Here is a 21,208-nt window from a genome sequence, read left to right as displayed (position 1 = left end):
GTGTGAGGTCCAGGGATCTCAGTGTCCTCCCTCAAGGGAGAAATAGCATGAGGAATGCCATGCCTGGTGACCGCACATAGGTGCCCATATGCTGGTGCCTGTTTCATGAGGCCTAGCTCCCCTGAGTTCTCCCCATGGCCTGCAAGATAGGACTCCCAGGTAGCTCCAGCACCGCCCTCTCCTCCCCACCCAAGGCAGTGTGCCCTGTTAACCTCAGCAGGAGCCAGCAGACAGGGCCTAGCCGTGGGCTTCTAAGACATGCCTGGCAACAGTGAGTGATCTTGGGTTAGAGGGGAAAGTGCTGTGGCTGGGGTACCTTCTCCGATGTCCAAGTCAGGGAGGCAGGGGAACCTCTCCAGGTTGGGGCTCACCTGCCTTGCCCTGGCACGGGGACCCTGAGTGGTAGGGGATGGGGAGGGCAGGGCGAGCAAAGATAGGCGCCTGACACTGGGGGTGTGGCTGAGCGACGAGGGACCCTCTGAGGAGCAAGAACAGGGGAATGGTTGAGCCACACACACACATACACCAGGGTCCCCTACATTGGTAACAGAGCAGAGAGGATATGAGGAAAGAGCTAGGACCCAACCAAGGGAAGACCCTAAAGAAAGTTGAAACCTTAGAAACTCCTGCAGAGTTCCCAGTCTTGCCCAACTGCTCTGACCACACCCTCCTAGTGAGGTCACCGCAGGCTGGTACTACTGACCAGCCACTGTGTGGAAGTACCTTGGTCCTGCAGGGGTTTAGCACCCACTTCCTGCCAGCTAGACACTGCTATCACCCTGTCCTCAGGGACAGCACTCACTCTGGGCAATGCTGGATGCTGTGTAGTTCTCAGCCATGCCTGACACCTGACTGGCAATGCTGATCTCACTGGCTCTGCGGAAACCACGGCTGGTAGAGGCTGTGCCAGGTGATGAGGGGGCTGCATGCTCTTGGAAGACTGTGTTGTGAGTCTGGAGCGCATCCGCTGTGGAGGGACAGGGACAGAGATTCAGGTAAGAGAAGCCCTGCCTGACCCTAGGTCTCCCAGCAATGGGAGAGGCCAGCTTGCCGGGTCCGATGTGACCAGGGTGCAGCTGGTTTAGGGCCTTGAGAGCCAAGGGCCTGAGCTGAGGCAGGGAGGGGGAGGGCTGGGCAAAGAAGGGTGGACAGATGGACACAGACATGGGGCAGGGAGGCAAGGCATGGGTTCCTGCCCTCCTTGGCCACTTCTTCCTATATTTGGTTCCACAGTTGCTCTCTTGGACCAGCATGGACCAGCCCACAGGTTATTAGCATGGCCTTGGCAGGGGCCTTGGGCAGTTTCCTAAGATGCTGTGTGTAGGCTGAGGACCGAGAAGGAGGGGGACTCCAGAGTGGCCCTCACACATAGGCTAGGACCCAGGCTTCAGGCAGAACAGAACAGGGCTCAGCTGGAGTAACCAGTCTGGATAATGTATCAAAGGGCCTGCACACTCTCAGGAAGGGAAGGGTGGAGACCCAGAGGCCCAACTCCTTGACAGCACCAAGGTTTTCTAGCTGAGGGGTGAGGAGTGGCTGCTTGAGGCCCCGCCCTATGTCGTGTCTGCTTCCTGCAGCCTCGGGAAGGTGAAACAGCACCCTTGGGAAGGCACATGCCATCTGACACTGGGACAGCCTCTGTCTGTCTCTGGAAAACTGTGACCACTTTGAGCTGGGGTAGCCTCAGCTTTAGATCATCATATATAGAAAGGACTAACTTCCCATGGCCATGTCCTTGCTATGAAGGTCCCACTGACTCTGGAGTGGCCAGAGAGGGCATGAGGGGGTAGAGGACCAAGGGGCAGCAGCCAAGCAGACATCAGTCACTAGGAGTGGGGGTACACACACTCAGCACAGCCCGGGCTCTGGCGGGGCCCATCCTGCCAGGTGAGCGCGGGAACAGGGACACTGGTCTCCAGGAAGCTGTCCCCGTGGGGGAGAGGGGCCAGGGAGCCGCCCTCCAAGACCAGCTCTGGGTTTCTCTGCACGGTCTCTACTGGAGGCAGACGGGAAGAGAGCAGAGAGGACAAGAACAGACACTCAAGTGGGCCATCTGCACACATGCTGGCACAAACAAGGCTCCTCGAGGACCAGGACATGACAACATGATGCCAGGATACACGCTGGAGCAAGAGGATGGGCCAGTCCCTCCCATACTCCCGGCCATCTCTGGGCCAGCTGCCTATCACAATGGGCCCGGCCTACACCTCAATTTGCAGAAGGCCTGTAACTCCTTCCCCATTAGGTTGGAAGCCCTAGGCAGTAGGGAAGGGACTATGGCCCTGGCTGTTGCTGGGACCCCTCAGCCGGCTTCGATAGGCAGAAGTCTCTCTTGCCCCACAGGGGTCAGGGAGGAAAATTACATGTGCACCTCAGCAAGTGTTTAGATGGAACAGATGCCCAGTGGGGACGGGGGTCTGATGCTGCTTCCCTTTGGGAATACCCAGTGTGTCGGGGGCTATACCATAGCAGTTACAGCTATCCCCAACTTGAAAACAATCCCCACCTTCCTGGGAAGCCTCACCCAGCAGTGTGGAGCAGCCATCCCCCAGCGGGTAGCGCTGGTATCGGGGGATGTTGAAGGGTGGCAGGGTGTGGAAGCGCCGCTCCAGCAGCGGTTCTAGGCGGGAGGCTGAAGGGTCCGCAGGGTGGAAGAGGTTGTACACTTGCTGACAAGCTGGTCGCAGCTGGAAAACTGGGAGTGGAGGGTGCAAAGAAAGGAGACTTTGGGTAGTAGGTGGGGGCCTGGGGCCCAGGCACCCTTTGCCATTTTTAAAAATCAATTTGGGATCTGTGTGGTTCATTGTCCATTTATTAATAAAGATAATTATTTTTTTGAGACAGGGTCTCACTATGTAGCCCCTGATAATATTAAACTGGAACTCTCCCTGCCTCAGTCTCTCCGGGCTGCGACAAGATGTGCCATCATGCCCAGCTCCAATTTATTTTTGAGTTGGAGAAATGATAGTAACTTTGGTAAGACAGTTTGAGGGAATGTGTTGAGCAGCAGAGCGGAGGGCTCCATGCACATTTTCAACTGGGTGTCATAGGAACGCAGGCTGAAGTCATGGTCACCCCCACCCCCACCCCATGTTTGCCCACTCCTAGACTGTGTCAAGCGTGTGTCTTCCCTGGGAATTAGGCACCTCCCTTCTAATCCACATGAGCACAAACTAAGCTTTCTGAACTTTGTCTCTGCACACCAGCATGTGTGGCGCCACCTTATTCTTCCTCAGGGTGGCAGGGAGTCCCACAGAATGGTCTTTGCATGTGTGTGAGAATCTGGTCCTATTGTGCAGGGAGACAGCTGCCCTGGGGAGTATGCTCAGTTGTGGAGTGCCCTTAGGGCTAAGACTTTCCCTCACCAATGGGGCTGCTGTTGCACCTATAATCCAGCCCCATAGTTCACCTGCTAGAGCTTTGTTCATCTAAGCCCCTCTGAACCTGTTGCTCTTCTGCCGCTGGATCATGCACATCTCTGGGGCTGTGCTGGCTAACCCTGGCAAGGATCAGGGATTTCTGGGATGGCAGGATACTACCCTACTGCCCATCTCTATAGACTGTGAGGTACTACGGCCTCATCTGTCTCTATGGGTGAACCCTACACCAAAGACTGGTCTCTTTTTTCTGTCCTCCCTGACCTGCTCTGCATCCGGTCTGCTTCAGGGGACCTTAGAGAGAGGTACGAAGTGGTTTCAGGGATGGGCAAGTGACTGAGCTGCTGGAGAGGTGGAGAAGGGCAATGGAGATATTGAGAGGGTTGGCATGTGGCCATGGCCTTGTGACTGACCCATGGAATCTCCTGTCCAGTTCATGTAACCTGTCTTATCCCTGCAGGCCTCTCACCATCCAGGGAGGGGACGACTGTTTTCCTCAAGGCTAGGACTAGCCCCAGTGGGCACCCGAAGAGGAAGAGGTCAGCGATCTCGAAGTCAAACTTGCCCAGGGCCCCGGCACCGTCCAGCATCGTAGAACTGCTTGAGCGGCGGGAGCTGGGCTCGTTCCTCAGTACGCTGGCATGAAGGCTGCAGTGGGGGACATGCAGGTCACCCAGGGTCAGCTTCACAAGGGTCAGGCTGGGTTTCACGGTCTCTTAGGGACTGAGCCCTGTGCTGTCATGAGTGCAGGGTTACCTGCTGGGACACTCCTAGTGATAGTGGGTCACAACCTCTTCAGGGAGCCTCCTGCCTTTAGATACCACGACTCCACCTCACTCCCACCCTCAGGACAGTGTGTTTCCAGGAGCTAAGGGTGGCCCTTGTATACAGGACCACAGTACCTGGTAAGCTGGGAAGTCCTTCAAACAGGAACCCCCATAACAGCGTGCATGCAACTGGCATGTGGATTGGTGAAGGAGTACCCTGGTTCCTCCATTTCTCCTTCTAAGTAGCATTCTCAAACCCTACCTGGACAGGAAGGCCTGGTGCTGCTGGATGGTGTCCAGCTCATAGGTGGATGAGTCGCTCCTTTTGCGGGGCAGCTGCCTTTTGGGGTCCTCGGTGCCATTGCTGCGGGGGATGTCAATGTTGCTGCGGCTCAGGTGCCGACTACTCTCCAGGCTGGAGCCTCCGCCACCGCCACTACCACTGGAGCAGTGTGCTGCATTCACCAGGATGCCCGGGGACAGCAGGTCAGCGTCCTGGAATGGCCATGGAGGCTCACTGCCAGGTGGTCCCCAGCCTAGGCCCTTCTTCATTGTTCTGTGAACCCCTCCCTCCTGACTCCAGGCCCTGCTGGCCACTGCCCAGCTGCAGGCTTCTCACCCAACCAGAGGGGAAAGTCTTGTCTCCCACTGCCCCTCAGACTACTGGCTAAGTCCTAGCAGCCTTCATTCCAGGACTGGCTTGGCATACAGTGATCTCTCCCAGGTGATGGCCACTCTACAACTGGAAGACATCAGGGTCAGACAAAGAGGGGAATAGGGTGTGCCCATCTCACCTCCTAGAACCAGAGTTGTTCCATGCAGTGTAGACCCTGGTGTGTGAAGCCACATGCTCTCCTGGGCTCTAACACACTGCAATGGTTCTCAAGACCCCAAGCTCTAGCCTGCCGCCTGTGTCCTTCCCATCTGTCTGCTGGGGGACACTGAGGTACACTTTCAGCTCTTTTGGGCTGCTGTTGACCTGCCTTGGGTATTGTTCACTTAGCCTGAGACCCAGGACATATGCTCTCTATGTGTCTCCTAGCCCTCTCATCCTCCTGTTTTGTTGGGCAACTCCTGCTGGGCCTTATGGGCTTGGACATTTTGAATGGACAGAATAGACAGAGCATGGATTGTGGTGTGCAAGTCAGTTCCTCAGGGCTCTGGCTGGGCATGCTGCTTGTGGGACACAACCCAGGCCAGCTGATTGCTTGGTGTCCTACAGCAGGAAAGGCAGCCAGTCTCCGCAGTACATCAGAGATAGCAGGCCTTAGTGGGGGTCTGAGAACAAAGGCCGCTCCACCCTCTGCCCCTGCTTAGGTACCTGCATGCTGACCACACTGCCCCGGCGGCTGCTGCTTTGACTCTCAGACACTGGCTGGCCACTGTAGCATAAGGCATCAAATGCCAGGATACCCCCAACACAATCTCCAATCAGGCAGACCTGGAGGCAAGATGGTAGAGGCCTGAGTCTTGCTTGCTTGCTGGGTTGCTAATTGGGAAAAGCACCTCCACCCTCGGCTCCCCCTGGTTCTTTGCCAGCCCACCCTGGAAGGTCTTTCCCTACTTTCTGTCATCACTCACCTGTCCGTTGAAGGTCACACCTTCCTGGGACTTGATAAAGTCTCCATAGGCCAGGTTAGCCCGCTGAATCACTGTAGCAACTGCCTCCTGATACTGGGGTGAAGAAGTGGCCAGCAGGGGCAGGGCAGCCAGGGGGATGTGGTCCTGGCTGCTAGACAGACAGCCCTCATCATGGCCGTAGGGGCTGAGGCTGAGGGGAGGGGCTGTGTCAGCAGAGGGCAGGTAAACTGAGCTTGACCCAAAGGTCTCCCCCATCTAGAAAGCAGGTCAAACAGAGCTACCTGCCCCAGACCACTCATGCAGACACTCCCAGGGAGGCCTTGAGCAGCCTCCGAGAGCCAGGGCCACTGAACAGACTCAACCCAAGGCAGGCCAGCATCTCTACTCTACAGAATTGAACATGAATTCAGCCTGAGGATGGTCCTCCTAGAATCTGAACTTATCTTGTCGGCACAGGCTCTGTGGCCCCCAGGCTGAGGGATGGATGGTAGAAAGGACAATCTGGACAGAGGACCTAATTCTGGAGAGTCACATACTGTTCAGGGTTTCAGGTGGGGACAGCTGTGGTTGCTTCTCCCTGCGGGGCATGATGGGTGTTGGCAGGCATTTGCCACTCACTTGGAGACAAGGGCGAAGGCGTCAGCACAGATGGGTGGGCAGGGCACCAGGCGGATAGCTAGGTGGCCTAGGGCACTGGGGTAGTGCACACGCATGACGGTGTCGAACACGTTGGTGATAGTATTGGTGTCACCCTGCTTGGAGCTGGGGTCCCCGGCTCCAGTGTCCAGAATGGTGCCTCCATGCAGCACCAGCAGCAGCACGTGAATCTTGGAGGGTGGCGCGGCTAGTGGCTGGCTCACCTCATCCTGCATGGGCAGTGGTGGGTATGAATTCCTTGCCAGGCACCAGATGCCCTAGTCAGTTTTTGTCGTGCTGGGACTTGAACTTAGGACCTCATACATATGTGATAGGCAAACATTCTACCCCTAAGCTAAATCCCCAGATAACCTGGCTTTTGGTGATCTGGTTATGAGGTCTGGGTTCACAGCCTCAGCCTTCCCTTGGATCCCTGCAAGGACAAAGACTGGAGGAGGTGGTGTGGCCTGACCAGGGTCACAGCAGACTCAAGAAAGGGAATCTTCTAGAGAAACCACCAGGGTTTCAGGCACCAGCTTCTGCTTGGGCAATCAAGCCTCTGGATGCCTGCTGCATGTCCGCTTTTAGATATAGGTCTGGTTTGGCCCAAATAGTGAGGCCATGCTGGTCCAGAGACAGAATCATTAGGAGTGGCCGAGGCAAGGGAAGTAGTCAGGCTCTGAGGTCCTCCACTTGTCACTCAGTCCAAAGCCCTGTTACTTCCAGACTCTAAGACCAAGATCCTCAAGAACAGAGGGATCCTAGTAGAGGCGGGGTCCCAGCACACTGCAGCAGGACAGGAGAGGAAGAGCAAACCACAAGCCTACCTTCCTGCTGACCAGGCCTACTATGAAGTCAAAGTGAGACCCTGAGATAATGCTCAGCTATGCAAGGGGGTACAGAGCTATTCCTTTCATAGACAAGGTGGTAGGTTGGGGAGGCCCAGGCACTGGTCATACAGCTCATTAGCACCAGGAGAGAATAGCCCCCGAAGCTCCTGGTAGTTCTCCTGGCAGCCCAGGCTGTGGCCCCGTCCCTGAGTTCCAGGTACATGTCTGAGAATGAGCCCTGGTTTGTGTCTGTTGAGTCCTGGGGCGTGGGAGTAGATGGGAAAGAGAGTAGAGTGTGCTCATCCTCCAGGGGCTGGGGTAGAACAATTGCACATTCAGGACTGCCCACCACAGGCTGGCCTGGGTTACTCCCGTCAGGACCAAGTACAGGGACTTCTCCAATACGATGAGCACAAGGTTATGGGAAAATTATCTACAGCAGCCTGCCAGCTCCTCGACAGGGTGGTGTAATTCAGCTATACTTGTTACCTGAGGGTGGGTGGGACTGGACTGGTGGGGTGTCCAGATTGTCCTCCGTGCACTTATCAGGCTGGACTCCTTACTGGTTAACCCTTCAGGAACCCCCATAAGCCCAGAAACAGCTTTCTTCACATCCAGCCTAAGACAGGAACTCCCCCTGTCCTGAACTCTAGTGGGAACAGAGCTCACAAGAGTAGTGAAGGCAGCTATGGAGAGCCAGGGCAACCCCTCCCCCCCACTCAATGTTCCTATCAAGCCATCCTTCCACGAAGGAAGGTTCCGGTTTGGGGGCTAGTATGGGCTGAAGGGTCTGACTTTGGATGGCAGTCGCCAGAATCAGTGCTGGGCTCCTCCAAATGTACATCCCAAGACAGATCCTGAGCCGCAGGCTCCTCCCCTCTCCTGGGGGACAGTCAGAGCTGTGTGTGCTGAGTTGGAAGGCCCTCTGCTTGCTTTGTCTAACATTAAGCAGCAACAACTGACAATCGTTCCCTTCATCTACTACCCCTTCTAGACCTCAAAGGAGAAGCCCCCAGGGAGACCAGAGTTCCCATGGAGGTGCTATATCCACCTTGGGCAGTCTGCAAACAGCAGGGCAGTGACTGTGACCCAGCATGGGACAACCCTGGCCAGGCCTGGCTCCTGCCCCAGTGCAAACAGCTCTGACGGCCTGCAGGTGGAAGGAGCACGAGCTTAGCAAAGAACCCCCAAAGCGGACACAGGCTCCAGAAAGACGGCTTTATTGGACACACTGAGTTCTGCCTGACTCCAAGGGCCACAGCCATGTCACTTCTGCCTATGCGACTTTTGCTTCCTTCTTTTGCTTCCTTCTCTCTTCTGGTGCCACGGAAAGAATGGGAACATGGTGAAGTTCTTAGCTTTACTCTGGAATTTACAAGGTTCTCATTGTATTTTCCCAAGGAGGAGCTTAGTCAAGGTTTTTCTTGGGGGCTGTCTGCTGTCCTTGGTTCTCAGGAATATCACAGAGATGGGGCTAGCTAGTGTCTCCACAGAAGGTGGCAGGGAAAGGGACCCCAGCCTCTCTGGTGAATGTCTGGCTCTGGGGAGCTTTGCCTCTGTACTGGGCCCCCAGCCCCCAGTCCCCTCCCCACAGCCTTAGTCACTCAGTGTCCAGAGCACCCACCTCAATGATGTTCAGCTGCTCCACACTGGAGGCCACCCTGAACTCAGGGCCACTCTGGCCATATAGACCGTCTGCAACACAGAAGCCACACTAACTACTGGTGTTGTGGACACCTGGTAGCCAAAGGGAGCTGTGGCCCAGGAATCCCGCAAACCCCTGGGACCCACCATTGTGTGAGAACTGGGTAAGACAAGAGTAGGCCACACCCTCACCCCCCAGGCTGGTTACCCTGTGGGTCCTCAGGCTCTGGATTTTCCATTTTGTCCATGAGGTCATTGGAGTTCCATTTAGTGATGTCCTTGGGGAATACTTCCTCATTGTACAGATCCTCTGGGGGAGAAAGAGAGACTTCAGTGGGGACTGGGGACACACTGAACCTCCTATGTTCCTGGAGTCTGCATGCCCAGTGTTCTCAGCTCTGTCTTTTTTTTTTAAATATTTATTTATTTATTATGTATACAGTATTCTGTCTGTGTGTATGCTTGCAGGCCAGAAGAGGGCACCAGACCTCGTTACAGATGGTTGTGAGCCACCATGTGGTTTCTGGAACTGAACTCAGGACCTCTGGAAGAGCAGGCAATGCTCTTAACCTCTGAGCTATCTCTCCAGCCCCTCAGCTCTGTCTTAATAGGACAGCCAGGCAGCTGCAAACCAACTGGCCAATCACAGAAATTCCCATCCACACCATATTAAAGGGACATGTAGTATATTCATTATGCTGTGGGCACATCATTATTTAATTCTAAAATATTCCCATTACCTCGAATAGAAGCTTCATGCTTGATGACAAGCAGTCAGGCCTCACAGCATAACGAACTCTCATCCAGGCCTCTGCCGACTCTGGGCATTTTCAGTGGACACAGTCACACACTGTGTGGTCTTCCGTGCGTGACTGTGTCCTCACAGCTCTGTGCTTTTGAGGTTCGACTTCTCTGCAGAGTGTGGTGGCACCTCCTTCTCTCTGCAGACCTACCCTTGTCCCTGTTTATCCATTCACAGCTGATGCTGTTTAACATCCAGAAAGACACAGCTCAGGGAAGGTGCTGCTGTGAACATGTCACCCAAGACTGGACTCTCATTTCTGCTTCCCCAGAACTGCTCCCAGGGTCGGGCAGCTGCCTGGGCTCAAGCTTATGCTGGCCGCCCTCTCCTCCTTGGCTCCTGGGCAGGACCTGAGAAGCCTGCTGCTTTGGCAGCTGTGCCTTTGCCCTACAGTCTTTTTTAACATGAGGTGTTTTTCCTCTTTCAAGGAAAAAAGAGCCAGCTGGGAAGGGTGGGGCACTAAAGACACCCTTCTCCATTCTTGTCAAGTGCAGAGATTGGCTCAGGAGTCCCCTGTGGCCCCTTTCCAGGTTGTCTAACTCCAGGACAAGCCAGGACACGGACTCCCCCATGTTCTCTCCCTGTAGGTATGGCTGGCCAGGTAATTAAGATGTCACATGTGGGCAGCTCCTCTGCCCCTCCACGCTAGGACACAGGACGAGAGGACCCTGCTCTTCAGCTGTGGGCATGCTCTCATCATTCTGCACTCCTGTTATTTGTGTGCTCTGGGGCGGGCGGGGCTGCCAGCGTGCAGTAGCACCCATCTTCCTGGGCTTGCCTGCTGGCCCCTTTGACTTTGTTGAGAGCATCTTTGTGGTTTCGTGTAAGGCAGTGCTTGCATTTTCCGGCACAGGTGAGCAATTGGCTGTGTGCCCGCTGTACTTATTGCCATTAGTGGGAAAATGGTTAAGTTCATCTAGTTTCTGCTTATTGCTTTTTCTAAAGTATCCACATTAGATGCATATTAATTTACATTAATTTAATGAAGAAAAGCAACAGCACAATAAAACAAGCACAAAAATTGAGGATGCTGTTAAGTCATACTTATGGAGACAAATTAATCTGGGAAAGGTTTTGGTAGAACTCTGTGTCATTTATGAGGTGGGGGTAGGTATGGCTATGTAAGTATACATACGACTATGTAGGTATGGGTAGGTAGAACCTACCTATTCCTGTTCAAGAGAACAGCACTCTCCTTCTATGCCCTAAGTCCTGACTTAGACCCTAAACTCAAGTGAGGTGGCTTCCCAGTGACCTCATTTCATTCTCTGTGTTCTATATCCAAGCCCCAGGCTGCCCCCTGTGACGGTGTAGGTACAGGTCACAGGAGCAGTACAGTGACAGGTGCTTCATACCCTTTAACAATTCTTTGCATTTGGCCCCAGAAGTCCCCACAGGCTGTAGGAGCTGTCTACCTACCTTGTGCATCAAAGAACTCATCTTCCGAGCCTTCATCAGAGTCCCTGGCGATGCTCTGCATCCTCCACTCTGAGATGCTATGTCTGGAGGGGCTGGCTGAAAGGCAAAACCCTTGTGTGATGGTCTGGCCTGCAGAGAAAAACTCTGTTGAGCCAGTCACAGCAGGCAGGGAATTGTGATGACAGCTTGGAGGGCTAAGTGGGCACCATCAGAAAAGTTCACTCTAGACAGAAATGAAGAAAGCAGGGGCTGAGTGTCTAGGGCCCACCTATGTAGACCACTTGGCTGCCTTGTCCAGGGAGAGCTTAGAGTGTATGCTCAGAGTAGAGCTGGACCTGACCATAAGTAAGCTCCTTAAATGTGGCCCCAGCAGAGCTGACAGGGCAGGGCAGCAGGAAGAAACAGAAGAATAAGGTACTGGCTCACCTCATCCCAATGCCATGAGCCCAGGGCCAGGTGCACTGGGCTGGAAAGGCATGTTACAGGGGCTTGACTGGCTGCATGGGGAGACCCTGCTTCACCTTGTGGTCCAGGATCTGATACCTTGAAGATGTCTTCTCTTACTGGGAGGCCTACCCAGAATCACTCCCCAGAGTCACGAAGTTACAGACTGTCTGTCTGGGGCTTACAGGTAAGTCTGGGGGTGCTGCGTGGAAGAGGCAGCTTCACTTCATGGTAGGTTAAGTCCCACCTGGTACCAGTTAGAACGTGAAAGGCTCCACAGAGTTAGCTCTACTATGTCCAGAGGAAAGACCCAGAACTACAAGGACGCAGCAGTGGCATGGCTACCCTGGAAACTGGGAAGGTAAGCCTTGAATCAAAAGGCAGGAACCCCAGCTCACCTCCCCGCTTGGAGGATCTCGAGGACTTGGAGGAGGTGGACCACTGCTTCTTCAGGCCCCGGCCCAGGGCCTCCCCATTGCTGCTGCTGGGTTCAGAGGCTGCTGTCGATGCCTGGACCTGAGGGGAGCTGTCCTTGCAGAGCTCCGACGTTCCTTCATTCTCTGCATACTGGGCCATTTTTCGGGACAGCATGAGCTGTACTTCCCTTTCCAGTTCTCGGATGTTCTCCATGGTCAGCCCATACCACTCATCCTGCCAGCACCAGGCCTGCCGGTGGGCCCGCACCATCACCCGCCGCAGGCCTGTACAGAGCCGGGGGACAGAGGCCGTGTGCACCGGGGCACAGGGTAGGTCAGCTCAAGTCACTGCTTATTTGTGCCTCAGTTCCTCCATTGCCACCCTAGAAAACTGGCTCCCAGATGGCCTGGGGCTCACAGTGGCCGTACACTTGCAGGGCCAGGCTTGTTAAGCAGAGGCTCTGGTCAGAAGCCACAGTTCACTGGAGGGCCTTCACGCCCCAAGGACAAGTGGCACTGCTAATTCCCAAGAGTCTCCTGTCTCGGTGCCTGGTCTACTTTTCTTGTTGAATTTCCCAAAGAAGAGCAGATTTTAAAATGGGTTGGGTTCTCTTTCTGTCTGTCTGTCTCGTGTGTGTGTGTGTGTGTGTGTGTGTGTGTGTGTGTGTGTTATGCATGTGCATATGTATGGAAGCCAGAGGTTGTCAACATTGGGTGTCTTTCCTCTATCGTTTTTCCACCTTATTTTTTTGAGGCAGGGTCCCTAATTGAACCTAGAATTTGCTGATCTGGCTAGACTGGATGCCAGCTAGCACCAGGAATTCTTGTCTCTGCCTCCCCAGCACTTGGATTATAGGCATACACCACTGAGCTTCGTTGGTTATGTGGGATCAAAGCTCAGTTCTCAAGGTTCTGTAGCAAGCATTTTACTGACTGACTGAGTGAACTACCCCCCCCCCCAGCCCCACATTTCTTTAAAAATGAAAAAATTAAAACAAGAGCCGGGTGGTGGTGGGACACACCTTTAATCCCAGTACTCAGGAGGCAGAGGCAGGCAGATCTCTGTGAATTCGAGGCCAGCCTGGTCTACAGAGCGAGTTCCAGGACAGCCAAGGCTACACTGAGAAACCCTGTCTTGAAAAACAAAACAAAACAAAACAAACAAACAAGAAAAGAAAAAAGCTGGATGCAGTGCTACATAACGATCCTAGCACTTGGGACGTGGAGGCAGGAGTTTAAGGTCATAAAGGTATCCTTGGCCAATACTGGGTTGGAGGCCAGCTTGAGTCACATCAGACCCTGCTCGACAAACAAACAAACAAACAAACAATCCAAAACAGGGACTGGGGAGTGAGATGGCACGGTGGGTGCCAATCCTAACAGCTGGAGCTTAATCCTTGGAACCCACACTGTAGAAGGAAAAGCTGTCCTCTGATCTCTACAGTACTTGCTGCTTTCCCAAAAGATCAGAGTTCAGTTCCAATACCCCAGGCTGCTCACAATCACCTATAACTCTAACTCCAGGAATCCAACACCCTCACCTGGCTTCCACAGGTCTCTGCACTCACATGCATGTTCCCACACAGACAGACACACAGATCCCCCCCCACAGACATACATAGACACAGACATACACACACACACACACACACACACACACACACACACACACACACACACACACATATACACACACAGACATTAAAAAAAAGCATAGAAGGGAAGTAGCACATTAGTGTCCACACCACTCAGCAAAGGACCAGAGTGTCGGGGTTCTTCAAAAACTCCTCTCTTAGCCCGGCAGTGGTGGCGCACACCTTTAATCCCAGCACTCGGGAGGCAGAGGCAGGCGGATCTCTGTGAGTTTGAGGCCAGCCTGGTCTACAAGAGCTAGTTCCAGGACAGGAACCAAAAGCTACAGAGAAACCCTGTCTCGAAAAAACAAAAACAAACAAACAAACAAAAAACCCCTCCTCTCTTCCTAGAAGGACAGGTCCTGGGTTTTGTGTTTGCTGTTTCCTGTTTCTGGGTTTAGTGCGCAGATGTGTTTCCCACAGTGTGTTGAAACGACCGGTCTCTCTGGGGAAACAGACATCTATGCGCTGTGCTGTGTGTTTTCTGCCATGTGCTTCTCTGACTGAGTCTCTCCTTTCCCACACTCTTATGTGGCTCTAGGTGTGGGGTTTGTTATTGATACAACTGAAACACTGTTTTATTTAGTTCTTTTCCTGCTGGCTGATCTTTGGCTCATCTATATAACGTAGACCAGGCTGGCCTTCAACTCACAGAGATCTACCTGCCTCTGCTTTCTGAGTGCTGGGATTAAAGCTATGTGTTATCATTGCCTGACTAATTTTTCTATTTTGTGGCCCTGAACATGCCTTAAATGTACATGAGTTTCTCCAGAGGACATCCTTGGGGAGTGATGGCTGGTTCTCAGAGCAGCACTCCGAGAGGCTCAGCCCTGGCATGTCCTCAGGCTTTGCTCCTTTCTCCTCCCATGCCCCATGCCTCCTTTCCTCTGAGGGGCTAGCTGTGGAGACCTCTGCTCACCCATGGAGCAGGATGGTACTCTCCTTCAGCCTCAGCTGACTGTATTCCTAGTTTACACTTGAGGGAGGTCTCAGGCCTGAGTCTCAGTTTCCTTTTCTGGGCCTGTCTTTTGGGCTCACAGTCCACTCTAACTTAACATGGAATGTTTTCCTCGTGGGCTGGCTGGAAGGGATGGATGGCACATTGCACTACTGTAGAGGCACAAAGGGAGCAGCTTAAGTTTTGGGAGTTATTTCTTTCATCATTGTATTGTCAGTACAATGATGTTCACCATGCTCAGAGAGGGCTGGGTCATGTCTGCCTGCAGCTCTGCACACCGAGATTCACCCCACAGGAGCTCTGCAGAACTGGTACTATTACACCCACCTCACAGATGAGGAAAGTGGGACTCAGAGAGGCAACAGTGACTGCTATGGCAGCGTGGGGATGGCATGTCACAGCTATCCTCACAGCTGTGCCCTCCACCCTCCTTTCAGAGGAGAGCAAACTTCAGAAAGCTGAGGAGTCTGGGTTTTGTCAGAAACTCAGGGGTTACATAGGGATGGTGGGAGAATGGGGATCATAGAGCCTGGGAACCACTATCTCCAGGACCAGGGACCCCCAAGCAGGTCATACAGGGCAGACGACAGTAAAGGGTAGGACAAGCCAGCAAGACAGGGGAGCAAGGAAAGTGCCAGGGTAGCACCACAGTTGCTGCCTGTGAGATGAAGCCTGTGCTCCTGTTTTAGAAGGTGGGGACTATGGACAGGAGGAGGAAGGCCCAGTGAGGTGGACAGGCTGAGATCTAAGCTGTCTCTACAACACTGTCCTCCTGGCCTGAGGTCTCAGTCAGGGATGTGGGGAAGTAGTAGGGAGGCTGTTTTGGTCAATCCCGGCTACCATGGGTTAGACAGGCAGACTGTAGGGATGTGTTCTATCCTTCTGCCACCTCCACTCAACTGTCATGGACACTGCTGGAAAAGGAGCAGGAAAGGATGTATCTGAGATGCTGCCCTGGGGGTGGAGCTGGTGAAACTGTCCCATGGTGTACAACACCATCAAGGCTGTTGTGTACACATCATCACTGCCTTTCCAGGTGGGAGGCTCTGTACTCAGAGCCCAGTGTGCTGCTGAAGGCACAGGTACTCTAGCATCCATACTGCATGGGGCTGTCTACTGATACCTCCACTGCCAGCGCAAAGAGTATCTGTTCTGGGTTCAGTTTATGTGGGGGTCTTTGTTCATCTTCTACAAACAGGGCAACAGTACCCCATAATGGGTAGTCATGAGTGTATAAACAGGCAATAGTGCCCCATCATGGGTAGTCATGAGTCAATGTGACGAGGGTGGTACATGGTGTCAATGATGTGGCTCTATTCACGCATAAAGTAAGTTTCCCTTGTTTGTGGTGTCCCAAGGCCTCTTCCTGGATGTTACTATGGGGTCATGAGTCTAGGGCTCCAAGGGAAATGGAGGAGAGCCTTGGGACAGCCTTCCTTGGCTGGGGGCTCCCAGGCATCTGTTAGTCCACCTGTTCCTCAAACACCTGCTCTGGGAAGGCCATGTGGGTGTGAAGGGCACAAATCTGAACCACTCGGCCATCTGGAGTTTCCAGCCTGTGAAGAAGCAGAGCTAAGGACCAGCTAGGATCTGGACCTCCTCAGATAGAGGGAAAAAAGCCTGGGAGCCAGGAGCCCCAGTGGCAGGAGGGCGGCTGTCTGGCTTCAGTGGGGTGCAGGCTACATTATCAGATACACATCTGGGAGGGAATTTTCTGGATTGGATGTTTGAGGTAGGAAGACCCACCCTAAATCTCGGAGACACCTCTGGTGGCAGCCTATATAAACGGCAGTGAAGAAAAAACTTTGCCCTTGGCCGGGCGATGGCGCACGCCTTTAATCCCAGCACTCGGGAGGCAGAGGCAGGTGGATCTCTGTGAGTTCGAGACCAGCCTGGTCTACAGAGCTAGTTCCAGGACAGGCTCAAAGCCACAGAGAAACCCTGTCTTAAAAAACAAAACAAAACAAAACAACAAAAAAAAAGCTTTGCCCTTTTCCTGCCTGCCCTCACTGTCACTGGCAGGTCTATTTCTTCACTGGCATCAGAGCCTACTTTTTCTGGGTTCCAGTGTGTGCTGAAGACCAGGTGAGACCACCAGCCCCATGGACCAAACGACTAGATTCTTGGACTTTTCATCGGGAGGCAGCCATTGTTAGAGTACTTGAACCACAGCCTACACTACTCTGATAAATCCTGTTTATTCTCTCTCTCAGTTTATCAATCCCATTTCTCTAGAGAACTTAATACAGAGTCACCTCCTAGGAGTAAACTGTAAGTACACAACCAGCATATGGAGAATATGGGCATAGGCAGACGGGCAGGCATACCCCAGCCCTGCACACACTCACCTGTGTCATGGATGAATCTCTCTATCTTGGACTGCATGCCCCAGTATCGGAACTCCACCTTGCAGAGCTTGTAGGCGCACATGATGGGGAGGAGCCGCTTCTTGTACTCCTGAATCCAGTTGTCAGAGAGGGGCCCCCGATGAGTTTTGATTGACTGGAACAGCTTGGGATCTTCTTCAGTCTTATACTCGCTGGGAGGCACAGGATCCTTGACGATGTCGATGATGTCTATGGGGACACCCTGCGAGTGGTCACGTTTGCCCAAATTCTATTCACCCTTTCCAGGACTCATGTATGATGGTGTGTGTATAGGACAAGGTTTCTGGTGACTCCCTGACTGCCAGCCCAGAGCCTTTCCTGTTTACTTTAGTGTGTGTGACACTGGGACTGAACCTAAGGCCTCACACATGCTAAATAAATGCTCTATCACTAAGCTCTATCACCAACCCTATTTTTACTTTTTATTTTAAGACAAGGTCATAAACTAAGTTGTCCAGGTGGCTTTGAACTTATGATCCTCCCATCTCCCTGTAAGCAGCTTCAATAACAGCCTGTACTACCTGGCCTGGTTCTTGTAGTTTTTATCTGCAGTCAGCTTGACATACCATAGTCCACGTGCAGAGGTAAATGGGGCAGTGAATCAAGGAGACAATGGGAAAAGAATTCCCGTGAAGAATACAGGGTAGGGAAGGATAGACAAGACTGAGGAACCTTTCCAGAGTAGGGTGGCGTTTTGGCCACATGGGTAGAACAGTGTTGGATTGAGGTGGGATCTTGGGGACCAATTGCTTGTCAAGGACAGGGGACTACTGTGGAGGGGATGGAGAATCAGGACGCAATGGTCCTTTGTCACCAGATGAGGCTCCTGAATAGCACCTAAGCAAGTAGACCTGGGCCAGAGACTACCATCTAGAAGAGGCTTGCAGAACCATGTTAGGCCCTCAGATGTGTTTTGTTTGCCATTTTGTTAAACATTTTGTCAATGTTTAAAAATTGGGGAAATTTCACATGAAAAATCTCCAACTCTGATTTCTCTTTTAAAAGAGTTAGCTGGGCATGGTGATGTACTTTTGATCCTAGGACTCGGGAGGCAGAGGCAGTCAGATCTCTGTGAGTTCTAGGCTAATCAGAACTACAGAGTAAGACACTGTCTAAAATAAAAAAGCTTAACAAATGGAGACCACCTCCTGCAGAGTGACATCAGCTGGAGAGCAAAGCAGCAAAGGCCACCGTCACTCCGGCCACAGACACCATAGTGTGGGCCAGTCTACTGTAGGCATGGCATTCACAAGCAGCTTTTAGCCAGACAGCACCCCAAGAGTCCACAAGCCCATGTATAGGGAGGAGAAAGCCGACAGACTTGGCATGCACATTCAGGACATGGAAGCCTGTCCTGCCTCACTCTGTGCCCCATCCTACCCACCACCTAAGAATCCAACATACTCTCAGGATGAGATCAGGCAAGGGCAGAGGGACAGAGTTAGGGTGACCTGGGGTGGCAATGCTGCCTTCTAGGCTTCAGCTGTCATGCTCACCTGTTATCAGCTGGTTCTTTTCCACAGGAGACAAGCTGAACACATCATTGTTTTCCCCAGTATCGGTCTTATAAAAGGTCTCAATGTCAATGGAGAACTTCTCTACAAAGGGACAGGTGAACCTGAGAGAAAGAACATCCATTGGGACTGAACCCTGGAGGGGCTGTCACTAGCTAGCAGTCTGCTGGACCACACTGGAAACAAAGTAAAGTGGGTAGGTGGTGTGGTCGATTACATGATAATGCCCCCCCCCCAGGCTCATATATGTGAATACTTGGTCCCTAGTTGATGGAACTTTTTGGGAAGGATTAGGATGTATGGCCTGGTTGGAAGAGGTGTTTCACTGGTGGTGGGCTTTGAAGTTTCAGAAGCCCATGCCATTCCCAGTTAGTGCTCTGTCTCCCTTTGTTTCATGTTTGTGGATAAGGTGTAAGTTCTCAGCTACTGCTCCAGCACCACAGCTTCCTGCCTGCTGCCATGCTCCCTATTGTGATGGTCATGGACTCATCCTCTGAAACCATAACCCCCAATAAACTCTTCTATAAATTGCATTGGTCAAGGTGTCTATTCACAGTAAGAGAAATGTAACGAAGATAGGTGGAGTTAGCTGAGATGTGACAGTCACGTCTATTTCCTATACTACCATCTTGTCCTAAGCCAGCATGTGGGAGAGAGAGACAGGGATGAGAGCTATTGAACTTCCTTGGTAGCTTCTAGAAGCTTCCCACATCTGGCATCCATATGAGTATGGTGTGGTGGGAATGCATGCACAGCCACAATGGCAGTGTGCTATGAAGTCAGTGGATCTGGGCAGACATTCCTGGTATGTGACACCAGCAAGTAGCCCACTCTGAAAACAGAACAGCTCCTTTCTGGGATGGAGAAGTGCTCTCGGAAATCTTAAACTAGCTCTCAGCATTTTCCAGGTATGGGGTTTGAGGGGAGGAAGCCCTGGGAAGCTAAAGGGGAGTACTCTTGCTCAGTGAGAGCTAGCACTGGGGGGAAAAGAGTGAAGATCCCCTGTTGGGGTTCTGGGAAAAGCCCTGCTTACCAAGGGATGTATTAACAAAGCTACAGAAGCTTTAGAGTCCCAGAGTTGGGAGACTTTGGACCATCTGGTCTACCTTCAGTTCACACTTCTTCCTAGCAGGCTGTCTCTGTTCATGGGAACTTAGAGAATGTTCATTCCCTGAACTTTCCTAGATGCCAGCCCTTGCTCAGTCCCTGCCTTCATGACTTCAATTGCCATTTCTTGGAGGCAGACAATACAGGGGCATCTGTCCCGTTCCTGCACGTGACCACCTGTGAACCATTAGGGGACATGTGTGAGGCAGAGTTTGATGCTTGTAGGGGTGCAGGGGGTTGAGCCTGCCAGGAGAATTCCTGGACACACGCTGTGGAGTTCCCCTAGCAGATGGCATGCTGAGGAGGTAGAAGCAGGCACACCTGGTTCTGGTGTAGGGGTAGGCATTCCAGGACTCCTCCACCACCCGCAAGGCTGCCTTGGGCAAGATGGCACGGAACCAGCCAGGGATGTGCATGCCCACATGATACACCTTGTGGGTGTACTGCCCAGAGCCACCAGGACCGTCTGTGTAGGGCCGGTTCTCCAGGATCTCCACGCCACTGCCTTGTCCATGGGTCTCGTTGCGGCTTTTTTTCTATGGGGGGAAACATGTTGATGTGTGGTCAACATGGAGAAGAGGCTCAGAGGACAGAACAGAAAAGGTCTTCAGCCTTGAGGCTGGCTCTTTCTGTGTCACTTTAGGACACCACGACCTCCTAAATCTGCACTGTGGCTCTATGAGCCCCAAGCCGTCTGAAGGAAGAGAACAGAGCCCTGAGTTTTTTCTTTAACTATAAGTATCAAAAGCACAAATCATCTATTTTGACTCTATCTATCCTAGGGCTGAGCTTTCCCAAGATGCCCATTTTCCCCCTTTTCTCTTCTTCCTCCTCCCTGTCTTTGTGACAGGGTCTCTGACTGACCTGAACTTCCTTTGTAGATCAGGCTGGCCTTAAACTTGAACTCACTTGATCAGCCTTACTTTGCCTCCTAAGTGCTGGAGTTAAAGGTGAGCACTGCCACACCTGGCCTCTTCTTCCTTTTACTTTCTTTGTTTATTTTCTGAGACAAGGTCACAGCATAGGCAGGGATGGTACTGATTTGCATTTCTAGCCTCCTAAAGGGGTTACAAGTGCGTGCCATCTCTCCAGTGCTGGGTGCCTACTCTTGCTTCTAGGCAGTTTTGTACTGTTTGTTCCAGGCACAATAATTAGGCAAGAAAAAGAAATAATAAAAGGCATCCAAACTGGAAAAGAGAAAGTAAAAATCATTTTAGTTTGTTGAGAACATAATCTTTATATAGAAAACTCTAAAGAATTTTCCTTAAATCTCTTAGGCTTAATTAAATGAATTCAGCAAAGCTTCAGAACACAAAATCAACACACTAAGCTGAAGAACACAAAAGGAAACTGGTTGTGTTTATAAAAGCATTTGTCAGAACAAACAGGAATCCATTTGACCAGAGGTGAAAACTGAAGACCACAGAACCAAAAGAAACTAAAGACCTACACAACTGGAAAAGCATCCTCTCTTCATAGGTTAGACTCAACATTGTGAAGACAACAATAATCCCAAAGAAGCCTGCAAGACCTGTGCAGTCACCAGCAAAATTCTAGTGTTTTTATTTTGTAGGAGCAGCACATGGATGCTACAATCCATACGTCATTGCAAAAGGTCCCAAACATCTGTAAACAACAATAAAAACTAAAGCAAGCTGGAATCTCACCTCTCTGTATCACACAAAACCTTGT

General features: G+C 52.2%; 1 protein-coding gene across 13 annotated transcripts in view; it reads right to left on the bottom strand.

The window, feature by feature from the left end:
• Pitpnm2 (phosphatidylinositol transfer protein membrane associated 2) overlaps positions 1-21,208 on the bottom strand; it is a 138,436-nt gene that overhangs the window by 7,085 nt on the left and 110,143 nt on the right. For 3 of the 13 annotated variants that reach the window (XM_075979013.1, XM_075979021.1, XM_075979027.1), the window contains 16 exons: positions 19,838-20,052; positions 18,392-18,513; positions 16,857-17,084; positions 11,899-12,201; positions 11,057-11,152; positions 9,044-9,145; positions 8,816-8,886; positions 6,344-6,591; positions 5,726-5,915; positions 5,466-5,585; positions 4,407-4,639; positions 3,847-4,025; positions 2,525-2,695; positions 1,847-1,996; positions 803-967; positions 317-478 (listed from right to left, as the gene is read on the bottom strand). In XM_075979013.1, the coding sequence (XP_075835128.1) occupies positions 317-478; positions 803-967; positions 1,847-1,996; positions 2,525-2,695; positions 3,847-4,025; positions 4,407-4,639; positions 5,466-5,585; positions 5,726-5,915; positions 6,344-6,591; positions 8,816-8,886; positions 9,044-9,145; positions 11,057-11,152; positions 11,899-12,201; positions 16,857-17,084; positions 18,392-18,513; positions 19,838-20,052 (2,755 nt within the window). Of the gene's footprint in view, positions 1-316; positions 479-802; positions 968-1,846; positions 1,997-2,524; positions 2,696-3,846; positions 4,026-4,406; positions 4,640-5,465; positions 5,586-5,725; positions 5,916-6,343; positions 6,592-8,412; positions 8,557-8,815; positions 8,887-9,043; positions 9,146-11,056; positions 11,153-11,898; positions 12,202-16,856; positions 17,085-18,391; positions 18,514-19,837; positions 20,053-21,208 lie in introns of those variants that run through there. The other 10 variants (XM_075979044.1, XM_075979049.1, XM_075979057.1 and 7 more) reach the window with 6 other exon arrangements.

Source organism: Microtus pennsylvanicus, chromosome 1 (assembly GCF_037038515.1).
Source record: "Microtus pennsylvanicus isolate mMicPen1 chromosome 1, mMicPen1.hap1, whole genome shotgun sequence".
NCBI lineage: Eukaryota > Metazoa > Chordata > Mammalia > Rodentia > Cricetidae > Microtus > Microtus pennsylvanicus.
Note: the sequence above shows the minus strand (reverse complement) of the source record. Positions and strands in the feature narration are given on the sequence as shown.